This window comes from Falco rusticolus, chromosome 3, assembly GCF_015220075.1.
Source record: "Falco rusticolus isolate bFalRus1 chromosome 3, bFalRus1.pri, whole genome shotgun sequence".
NCBI lineage: Eukaryota > Metazoa > Chordata > Aves > Falconiformes > Falconidae > Falco > Falco rusticolus.
Window position 1 is genome coordinate 74,314,964 of NC_051189.1, and position 12,092 is coordinate 74,327,055.

Genomic DNA, 12,092 nt, shown 5'->3' on the forward strand with positions numbered 1-12,092 from the left:
TCAGTTTCAATGGCTTATGAAGACTGCCTAAGTGCCTTTGATCATTGTAGGATCACTCAGTTGGGTGTTGAGTTGGAAAGGCTGCCTTTTCCAACTTGGCCAAGGTTTTGGGGTTTTTTTGTTCCTTGACAGACCTTCTTTGCACAGGCTTGAGAAGTGCCATCTGTATTCTTTGATCACTTTGGACTGATGAATTTGTTTTGACTTGCCAGAAAGCTTTCCGGTTGTGACTAATTAGAGCTCTCTCGCGTCCAACACCCCCATCTTCTGCTGAGGCTTTATCATATAAACATTGATTCATTTTGAAGAGTAAGTCCTCCTGCACTTAGACAATACATCGTTTTCCCCTTGTATGCATTAATGCACAGCTTGCTACTATTGAAAGGAGAAGCTGTGTTACTGACCCAGTTTGTTAACCCAATAGTGAATATTCTTTGCTGGATGTGTTTCCTGCAGTTTCTAGTGAGTTGAAACAGTTCATTGCACCATATGAGTAACAGAGCTGGTGCACACTGTAAGAGTTGATTTTCATCCTCCCTGTAGGTTAGAGCCAGATTCAGAAGAGTTGCCCTACTGTTTACTTTCTTTACTTTCGCTGACAAAATATTGTTGCCTTTGCATGCCTGGAGCCTGTTTGCGTTGCTTTCCCAGCAGATGTCTGGGAATTTAAACTTTCTCGCTCAGGAAAAAGTTGTGAGGAAATACTTCGTTATTGCTTCAGAAACAAAACCTATAGTATGCCTAGTTGAGTGGAAATGTGTAGAAAATTATGTCTCCAGTAAGGAATAGATGATTACTTCCAGGGGAGCACTGAAAATATTTAAAGATGTTCTTAAGAGCAGTAAATTAACAAGTTTTTACACAGATTTCAAATTCCCCCAGAAAATGAAAGTGAACTGATATTTTGTAAATCTTAAATAATTTGAGTAATGAACGAATTCAAGGGGTTTTTTCAGTTTCTTTTAAAGATTTAACTGAAGTTGAATCCATGTTTTTCCCCCTCTCTTGACAATACTATCACTTACCTGACTTACTCTGACTTTCTTTTTACTTCTAACTATAATAGTGTGGTCTGTAGTAGACAGTATGGTTTTCATTAAAAACTGCGTTAAAGTGTGCATTAATTAGTTTTTCAGCATAACCCTTAAGTATTGTTATAAATGTGGAAGTAGTCTGCATTCTTACTGAAAAATACAGTTGTGGAAGCCTGTTTCCTGTAGCTTTGTATGACAGATTACTTCCTTTTTTCACAGCCAACTGAAGTATGCTTTTCTTCTATTTGTAGGCATTTAACACCTTTATTGATGATATATTTGCTTTTATCATCACTATGCCAACATCTCATAGGCTGGCGTGCTTCAGGGATGATGTTGTGTTCCTGGTCTATCTTTACCAAAGATGGTATGCCTTTATTATTCATTCAAGTTTTTACAATGCTGTAGATGATTGCAGTCTTACAGCTGTAAAGAACTACAAAATAGTTCGGGAATTTTCATACTATGGTAATATATAGTGTGGTCTGGATAATGGTAGTTTTATAGATGCCTAGTGAAGGGAACGGTGAGCAGGGGGATCCTGGAAAGGAGATGTCAATACAAATAAGAGGAGCAAAAGCATTTTCCCATAACTGACTATTGCTGGATCCTTTTTAGCATGGTAAGAGGGTAGTCAGTAAAATCCTCTTTTCGCAGCACTCACAGGATTTTCTAATTACCCCTTCTCACTCTCCAAAACAGCAGTCCTCCTTTTCAGCAAATAGTTTCACATTGCAAGTTACAAAAAAAATTAACCCGAGACATGAATACCTGAAGTAAGGTAAAGGAGAGTAATTCTTAAGCTTGTATTCACAAATCCACTTAGGAGTTCTGGGCTTCTAACCCTTGCTGAGGGGCATGTGCTCAGTATCTGAGGCATGCTTTCCAACTTTCTCTGCAAGGCACTAGCAAAGGATGTTTTCTGGTGAGGGATTGCCCTGCTCTGGTCTCTTCTTTATCTAGTTTCCAAATACAAGTTACCAGGTTCTCTTGTAAATAGAGTATCTGGTGAGTTTCAGATTCTTTAAGTAACCAAAATCAGATTGGGAAGAAGGCTATAATCGTTGGAATACTGTTCGTAAGTGAAGCTATAGAAAGTGTGGTTTTGTTCCCAAGAATAAATATTTGTGTGGAGCAAGTAAGAATTTTAAGACAAGTTCATGTTATACCAGAATACATGGACTTGTATATCTAATCATTAATACTAAATGCAGACTTCAGGTTTGGCTTTATACAATCACACAAGTGTAGTAAAATACACCCCCTGCCAAAGTATTCTAGAAGTTAACAGCTCAACAGCTTCTGATAGGGGCTGGGCGCTGTTTTCAGGTCTGAGAGGTGTTCTGGATTGCTTGAGCAATACTCCAGCCAAGCTTTAGAGGAGCTGGCTAATAAATCTCTTAAGAGGCTCTGTTATGCAACAACTGGTTAAGAAGTGCACTTTTAAGTAGCACAGAACTGCTTAATTCCTTCAGATAGCAGACAGTATTGTAACTAGTAATTTATTTTTTTTTTTCTGCCAGGCTTTATCCTGTGGATAAGAGCAGAGTGAATGAGTATGGAGAATCTTACGAAGAAAAGCCAAAAAAAAAAAGCTCATAGAGAATAAGTAAGAATTGCAGAAGATTCTGACCCCTGGACTCTTACTGGCTTTCATGTATTATCTGGTCTTAAGGAAGGAAAAACTTATTTAATAAGAGTATTTTTAAAGCTTATGACAGAACTACATGGACAATAAATCTTCTATATTGCCAAAATCTAGTTTTGATATCCTCCTGTTTCAAGATCCTCTTTTGTCCTCCCAAGGTCCACAGTCTGCCAGATATCATGAAATAAACTTCCTGCATTTAAACTTCAGTGAAAACCTAAGTGTCCTGACCATTGTAATTAATAACTAAGTATGTTTTTAAGACAACTCACTAACTGGAAGTGTGGTACCTGTGCCACTAGGCTATGAAAAGTGAAAAAACAAGCCCAGTGTCTTGCAGCAGAATTACACATTATTGCCAAACTGGAGGCTGTCAAAAATAAAATGTATCGTATTGGATTATATGCTAATTAAAAATCATTCTTGTTTGATAATGGAGATAAAGAGAATTCTAGAAATTGTGATTAAAGTTGTAAGTTGTATGTGGGCATTGAAGTTCATAGCTTAAAAAAAATGTTGGAAATACAGGATGAGATATGGGGTTGTTAAAATTCAAATTCTGTACCTTCTTAGCCCATAGCATGGCAGAGGGTTTCAGTTGTCTTAAACTGAACAAATATGTGAAAAAACTGTAACGTGAGTTCTTTCAATATATACCCAAGATTATATAAATCCTGCATTAAATTCTTCACCGTGTGGTACCCCAGTGACCTACTAGGCCAATTCTCTCATGTTTCAAAGGGAGTATCCTTGATCTTTCCCCTCTCCCTCCCTGCCCCATTCTATTTATAAGATGAAACACACATCATTAAAGTGGAGCGATTTTGCTCAAATACAATACAGGTTCAACAAACTACCTGGATACATAGGAAAAAAATCAGCCTGGTGAAGAACAGGTATCTTCTTCTCACACAATTTAAAATCCATATTCCATGGAAACAGTTCATTAAGGGAGGTATTTTAATTTGTTTCTTCCAAGTTAGTAAAAATAATTAGGTTGATCCTTGCATACAAATCCAAACTTCACAGCTATATCTAGAAACTATGGTTCTAGTTTTTTAAATACAGAGTGCATTCCTTCCAGCAGTAAATAAAATGCAATTAAAAAGTCCAAAAGACAGAATTCTAGTTTCCAATTCTAGCTTTGCTTTGGTCAGTTTACAAATAAACCCTAGTGATTCTTCAGTTTCTTTATTAAATTGCATGCTGTTTGTGCAATGCTATTTAACTTCAGTTTGTCATTGATTGAAAACACTTAACTGAATAACCCTGAAGAACACAGATCTACTTCTGTAGTCTGTAACTACTTCATTAAGTAGATTTTACCCAGTTCTGATACTGCAGAAGTCTAAACATATAAATACCTGGGTCCCAAAAAGATACAGAAATGTGCCCAACATCTTTTGTCACAGGCTTTCTTTTACTCTAAGTTCTCCTTACAAGCTACTGGCAATGGAAAGGAGTCTTGAAGTGAATATTTAACTCATTTTCATGTTAAGGTCTCTTTACACTGTTAATTTTAACTAAGGAGGACTATTGATTTTAGCATTAAACATATATAAATAAGTCTATGCAAAACTGGGATTGCATCTGCTATATCTTGTACCTGTTTTAGATTTGTTTGGAAGGAGCTCTTTGCTGGTAGGCAAACTAATTTGGGACTTCTATTTCATAATAATAGATAAATGTTAAGTGTGTGAAATTTTTTCCTGATTTAAATAATGCATATAGCACATTCCCTTTTTGTGCCATTTCAAAACAACCAAGTCATTGCTGCTTCTAGAGTAACTTCTGGAAGTCCGGGATACCATATTCAGGTATTTCTAATGTTTAATCACTCATTTTTGTATGTAGCTGTTGAAAAATCACTGTTGCACCTTTACCTACTGTGAGTTTATTGGTCTTCTGTCTTGCATTTCTGATGACAATGACCTCATAATATACTTTACAGTAGTCATAAAAAATTATAAAATTAGAACGTTTTAAGTCTTTAAAATGAGCAAGACTTTCCTGTTCAAGTCATTGTTTTATGCATTCCATTTCCAAATAAAAGACTTGGCATATGGGATAGAGAGTTACCTTTTGTTGTGGAAAGGAAAGGTGGTGAAAAACTATGTAAGTAGTCTAATTTTTGAGATATTAAATGAAATTATTTAACTTTCTAGTTGTGGAAGTGGCATCAGCTTAAAACAAAAACATGGTTCTGTATGTGGTTAATGCAGAAGAAAAACATACATAAAATTTCACTGAATGTATTGCAACTCATGCTGGATTATCAGTATCTGTGATCTGTTGAGCAACTTGATCCTACTAGAAGGGTGAAACTTTACTGTGATAAGCAACTAGGTGACCATCTTGCATTCTTATATTCATTAGGCTTGTAATAGCTGTGGAAGTTAAAGGATGGCAGCTGTTTGGGGTTGGGGGTGGTTCTGGTTTAGAGTTAATTCAGGAAATCGCCATACGCTTCTGGAAGATACTCTTGCACAGTACTTACTGGTGTATAATACCATGGCAACTGTGGCTTTTTAAGGACCTTAAGTGAAGAAAGGCAGCTGACTTGACTCTTTCTGGGGGTGTATGTGACCTTGGCTTAGTGCCTCTTGGCTTTGTTATGGAGATGGCGCTGTACTCCTGCACAGTTCTTCCAGTTCCATAACGTGCTATTTCCTGCTCAGCTTCACCTGCTGCTGATTGTCCTCCAAGAGATCACCTCCTGCCCTTAGGGCTTTTTCCCCTGGAGCCGTAGGGCTAACTCAGTAATCACAAAGTGGGCAGCAGCACAGTCAGTTTTTCTCTTGTCAGTAGAGCTCTAGAAGTCTGCTCTGCTTCTGTTGCTGCTACAGCAGGTGCTGTTTATGTTGAGGATACGTAGACACAGCACCGGTATGTGTTCCCTCTCAATAAGGCATTACACTCCAGTAAGTGTCATCTACAAGTTGGTGCCAGAAGCATTAAGACAGGTAATTCCCCCACCTTACAGACTATTTGGGCTTTCCTAATAGTCCTGTGTAAAATCCTCTTGAGTAAGTAAATCTAGCAATAGGAGTTGAGAAATAAAGCCAGAAAGAGCCCAAGTTTCCCAGATGCCCGATGACAGTAAAACTGCTTCTGCTCTTACACTAGGAGAGGTTTGGTCCTGTATCTGTGAGGATCAGTGCACTTTTCCAGTGGTTACAGACACATTTAAGAATCTCCTCTTGGTACAGTGGGGGGAACTGTGATGACTCCTGTTGTTTTCATCCATCTGTGTTAAATGCCCCTGCTCCTTCTTAAGGATATCTGGAACTAATCACCTTGCTCCAGCTTTTCCTTTATGCAGTTCTTTCTTACTGTTCCTTTTAATATTGGGTTCCCCAAAGATCGTGGGGATTTCTGGGTCATATTTTCTGCCTATGTTTGGTTAAAAGAACATGATCGCTTCTTGCCCGCCCCCTCCACCTTCTGTTTAGCAGGAGGACTCTGTCCTTTTAGTCCTTGCCATACGGTACCCATAAAGCTTCTTGCAAGCTGTTTTGGGTATAGTATGTACCGGCCTCAGTTTCTGGCCTCTTAACGTTCTCCTTACTCAACTGTAGCTCCACAATCCTCATTAACTTAAGACAGAGCTCTTTTATGGTTGCTTTTATCATGATTTCTTCTCCTCCTAGTCTTGCACGCCTGCAAAGACTAATGGGCTATCTTACTCTTATTTTGGAGTTCACTCTGAACCTCTTTATTAGGTGTTATTTGCCTCTAGCAGTCTTAGCCATAGGTTAGTCTGTGTCAAGCAGCCTAAAGCAAAGTGGATGTTTCATTGCTACGGTTCGTCTGCATGCGGTGGTCCAGCTAGCCACCTGGCCACTGAAGCAAGAGCCTGTAAGAAACTATGGAATAGGGTATTGTTTATTAAGATTTATGTTAAGCCCAATGTAAAGATTAGGCAACAAAAGATAAGATAACCGCCAGGTGTCCAGGATGCCGCTTGTGCATATGAATGAAGGGTCAACACCTCCACTACTTCATGAACACGAAAGTAAAAAAAAAGGTATAAAAAGGGACTGTTTGAACTGCTCAGGATGGCAGTTGGCGGAGCGCAGACTCCCCTGTCGTCCAGCGCTGGTTTTGCTCATATTCTACTTGCTATAATTAATAAAAATTTTAATTGGATTATGATCTATTGTGGTCTCAATTTACAACAATTCTGGTGCTGTGACTCGGATAAGGAACGGTGGGCTTTGGTCCTCCGGGGAGGCGCCCCGCGACATTTCGTGGCCCCGCGACCAACAGCTTACTCCAACCTTACCGACGAACCTAAATTCTAGAATAGTGAGCAAAGGAGAAACCGGTAAAATCCCATAAAAATTCTGTGCACGGGAGTCCGGACGAAGACGCAGGACGCGTAAGTATATTGCGAATTTGTTCGCGGGTTTGCCATTCAGGCGGGATTGGGTTTCCTGGAATATAACGAGTGAGTGTATGTTTGTGGATATTCCAGAAGATGGGGGCGAAGGGCAGCAAGCCTTCGACTCCCATGGGAAGGGTACCCATTGTACCTAAGAATACCCCTCTGGCATATATCTTAGACAATTGGAGATATTTCCCTGGAACTCTAGGGAAAGATAAGCAGAAGATGATAGAATATTGTACTAAGATATGGGGAGGGAAGAAAATTTCTAAAAATGTCTTTTGGCCAGTCTATGGGTCAGAAGAAGATTGGGTAAGACAGCAATTAAACCTCTGGGTTAATAATAAAAAACCCCTTAACCCGGAGGAGAGTCGATATGCGGAAGTGTGGCTAGAAAGACCGGGAGCTAGACTTTACCCACTGAATGAAATAAAAACTAAACAAAAGAAAAAGCAGGAAGAGTTGGACGAAACCCTTCTAACCCCCCCTCCTTACATTCCTCCTCCTGCTCCCGCAGAGGTCCCCAGAGCGCCCACTCCCCCACCAGAGTCGGAACAAGGGTCTCCCCCTCTTCCTAGACGCATAACTAGAAGTCAGAAAGGGGCAGCTCAGATGTACCCCCTAAGGGAAATACCCATGGGGGGACCTCAACCTGTGATCGGATATATTTCCGTACCCCTAAACTCGGCTGACCTACGAGATTTTAAAAGAATCGAGATGGGAAACTTAATTGAGGACCCACTCGGAGTGGCAGAAAGATTAAATCAATTTTTTGGGACCAAACCTTTATACTTGGGATGAGATGTAATCTATCCTTGGTCAATTATTTACTACCGAGGAAAGAGATATGATGACGAGCAGGAATGAGACTGTGGGATGCTCAGCATGCCTAGGAACCCCAAGCAGATATTAAATGGCCACTCCAAAGACCTAATTGGGATAATCAGGATCCAGTGCATAGAACTCATATGCAGGACCTGAGAACTATAGTAATTCAGGGGATTAGGGAAGCAGTACCCCGTGGCCAGAATATCAATAAAGCATTTAATGAAATGCAAAAGAAAGATGAAAGCCCTACTGAGTGGCTGGAACGACTGAGGAAAGCCCTTCAGCTGTACTCTGGGGTAAATCCAGACGACCCTTTAGGGTAAGCGCTCCTAAAAACTCAGTTTGTGGCAAATAGGAGAGTCAGGGGCTCTATATCTTAGGGGACCGGAGTCATCATGAGCCCTTGATAAAATTAAAAATAGGTCCCCATAAACAAGAGTTCACCTTTTTAGTAGACACTGGGGCTGAGAAATCAACTATTAAGCAAATACCTGAGGGATGTAAAGTTTCCCCTGAAAAAGTACAAGTAATTGGGGCAAAAGGAGAACCCTTTAAAGTAAGCAAAATCAAAAATGTGGTATTCGAAACTGAAAATAAATTTGGAACGGGTGAACTCTTGCTTGTCCCTGAAGCAGAATTTAATCTGTTAGGACGAGATTTAATTGTTGAATTGCAATTAGAAATTAAAATAAAAAATCAAGAGCTAACAGTGATATGGAGAAATAGTGTGAAATGGCGACAATGGACATCGATTGTGATTGTATATGTCTGCTCAAGGAATGTGGGTATGGTGACTGGTCATGGGTGCGGTGTCTGGTCACATAGGCACACAGCTCTGAGGAGACAACTACAGTTTTGAAGAGACGCCTGCCCTTCTTCCTCTAACAAAGGGGCTATTTAAAAGAGAATGAGAAAAGGATGAGAGATACTCCAATGCTATCTAGAGGGAGGGAGTGCTAAGTCTCCTTGCCGGAGAAGATCGCATGGTCACAAGGACATGAATCACCTACAAACCTGCAAGACCACCACATTCCAGGCAAAGGACTGATCAGCTAATTAACATACAAAGCGGGGTTTAGGTAACAAATATCTATAGGCGTTAATTGAATATTCATTTGTTTTATTGTATAAATGTGAGATGGTTCATCATTTCGAGCATGCACGCTTGTGGAGGAGCGATCCCCCGTGCATCTGCGCGCAATAAACATACCTACTTTATAACTTTCGAGTTATAGAGTCTAATTCCGCACGTCAGTTTGGCGAGCCAGGCAGGAGGATTTCTGCTCGGCTGAGGGACCAGCTGCGGAGCGGACGCTCCTAGGCGCGCCCCGGGAGATCTCCTCGGAGGAGCCTCCTCTTCTCAGCTGTTCACCCGGGAGCAGGAGAGAAACCCCTGGATCCACGGATAAAACGGTATGTTTAGTAACGGGGCGGCTGGTGAGACGCACGGAGACGTCCGGCGCGCAGCGTAGTCCCCAGGAGGAAAGGTACCTTGGGAGGGGGTTTGCTGACCGAGGGGTGGCCGCTAGCGATCTTGAGGGCAGATCGAGCAAACCCGAGGTGACTGCCATTCCTAAAAGCCCGGAGGCCTCGTGACGGAAAGCGGGGGGCGCGACGGAATAAGCCGGAATCTCACAGGAACAAGAGGGACCTCACAGCAAAAGTAAAAGGGAAACTTTTGCGTAGGAAAAAGAGGAAGCTAAAAACTTCCTTTAGGTTGTCTTAAGAATTGGGGAATTCCTGGAATGTAACAACTGAAATAGTGCTCTGTGTCTTGTTTGTTCTATGTGTTGTCTTGTTATATGTTCAAAACTCGGAGTTATGAAATGTATGTTGAAAAATATTAACATTCTGGTAATTCGTGGCAAATAGCGGAAAACTTAACACTCTGCTTAAGACCAGGAAAAATTGGTTTTTGTTTGTTGTTTGCTTTTTTGGCAATTGTTCATTGAAATGCATACTTTGTGCACTGTTAGTGTTCCTAAGAGTTTGTACATAAGTGCACGGTACCGTATAACATACTGCTTGTGTGACTGCGGGCTGCCCGGAGAGTGTGAATGGTGTGATTGAGATGCGCATTTTGATTTTCCGTGTATAGCTTAATTATTTTGACTGAGTGTGAGTGCAAGAGTGCTTGAGACAGGCGTTTGAGTGCAAAACGAGTAAGAAGCTCTATCCGCGTTTCTGACCTTGGGTGGCTAAGGCGGCCTGAAAAAAAGAAAAAACAAAGTAATTAAAATTGCAAAATGGGAAATGGAAGGAGTAAGCCCTGTGAAAAATCGCCCTTGGGTTGTATATTAAAACATTGGAGTGATATTGTAGGACATGGTGGTACCAAAAATAGAAGGAAATTGGTTAAATATTGTAATCAGTGGTGGCCTTTGTATAAATTGGAGAGTGATGCGAAATGGCCTCAGGAGGGAGGAACGTTAGATTATAACACTCTCCTGCAATTAATGTTGTTTCTGAGGACAGAGGGAAAATGGGATGAAGTATCATATGCAGACATGTTCTTTGTCCTCCAGGACAAACCTGAGTGGCAAAAGGACTGTGGATTAGTACCCCCTCGGGATCCTATGGTACTAGCACTAGAAAGAGTGTGGGATTAACATCACCTGATCTTTGATTGTGGCTCTAGAAAAGGATAGGAAAAAACTGAGACCTAAACTAGAAAGATGTTCTTGTTGAAATTTTTGTGTTAAAAAGTTCAGGTTGCGGTTCCTTCTGTGGAGCAACCAGAATGAAACACGTTGTAAGATATAAAAACTTGTACTGATGTATGTAAAACCTGAGGCGTGTGTGTGTGTGTGTGTGTAAGTGTTGGGGTGAGTTTGTACAAACCCCCGTACCCCCTCGAAGGTGCGACTGAATCATGCTGGGATGCATGGCAGGATGTTTTCTGTTTGCCTGCGAAGGCATGGTATGTAATAACACAGACTTAAAGCAACAAGGAGCAGATTTGCATTCAGGGTCAGAAAGAGTTAAAACAGAAGTGCTGTAGCAGAGGCAGGCTTGTGTAACCTGCAGAGCAGGAAGAGCATCTCCTGCCCCGAACCCTTCTGCTGGGGAGGAGGAGGGGGTTGCTGTTGCTGACAATTGAGCAGAAGGACCTGACAATGTCACCCCGATTGCTGCAGCATTTGCAGTACAACAGGACCGGTAACGGCCCCTCTAGGGCAGGGAATGGGTATGAGGTGGAATTTCAGTGAATACAAAACCAACTTACTTGTTAAACTTCAGTAAAAAAATAAATAAATAAATAAATTTGTTACAGTTGTGGGAGCTGCTGGCCACCAGGAAAACATCCTGAAACCTTTAAAGTACAAAGTAAAAAAAAAAAAAAAAACAAATAAGAATGCCAAATTCACTAAAATCTTTGTTGGCATGAGATTTATTAGAACATCTAGATGTTTAAAGAAGGGGAAATGAAATTAAAAGTTAAATACGATCAAGTAATTGAAATATTGAGCTTATCTTTAATTCAACAGAAAAGAGGAAAAGAGGACCTCCCTGAAGTAAAAGAAATTTTTAACCAGGTGTATCTGAAAATAAATTCCAGGAAAGGTGAAAAATGCTTTACCTGTTACAGTAAAAATGATAAGGGGGAGGCTTGCCCAGTTCAGATAAAAACAATATCCCTTGGCCAGCAAGGCTGTGGGGATATTGGCAGAAAAACTGAAATAAAATACACTCTGTAGTAGTTCTACTAATGTAAATCTGTGTGTTTTGCCATGACAGTGACTTGTTATGGGATGTGCAGATGAAACTGCATTGACAATGAAGTACAAGGAATAAGGTTGGTCAGGTGCCTCCTACCATAGTCAAGGGCAAGACTGGGTTGGCCTCTGTGTTTGCCACCAAGAAGAATCTTGAGCTCCGCTGCTGGCTGCAACCCAGTAGGCGTTGAGCGGTGGGAACATGTGCCATGCCAGACCTTGATGTGAGGAATGGCCCCCTCTGTTATAAGAGGATCATCCAGGAAGGAAGAACATAAGGTGGCCCATAGAGGCACTGATTTGGAAATTGGAAACTGCCTGGCCGACCATGAGGCCAGATGAGTAACAGAGGAGGTAGGAAAGGAGGAATTATCCTTAATACCAGACGATAAAATCCAAACTGTAAGTACAGATCAAGAGCCAAACTATTCTAAAGAAAACTTAAAGGTAATTCAGGACATGAATTATAAAATAAAATT

General features: G+C 40.7%; 1 protein-coding gene across 1 annotated transcript in view; it reads left to right on the forward strand.

Annotated features, from left to right (window-relative positions):
* Positions 1-4,839, forward strand: part of CLPTM1L (CLPTM1 like) — a 30,887-nt gene extending 26,048 nt beyond the window's left edge. The window contains exons 16-17 of the mRNA XM_037379548.1: positions 1,286-1,401; positions 2,558-4,839. Of these exons, the coding sequence (XP_037235445.1) occupies positions 1,286-1,401; positions 2,558-2,636 (195 nt within the window). The 3' untranslated portion in view covers positions 2,637-4,839. The remainder of the gene's footprint in view (positions 1-1,285; positions 1,402-2,557) is intronic.
* The last annotated feature ends 7,253 nt before the right edge of the window (positions 4,840-12,092 follow it).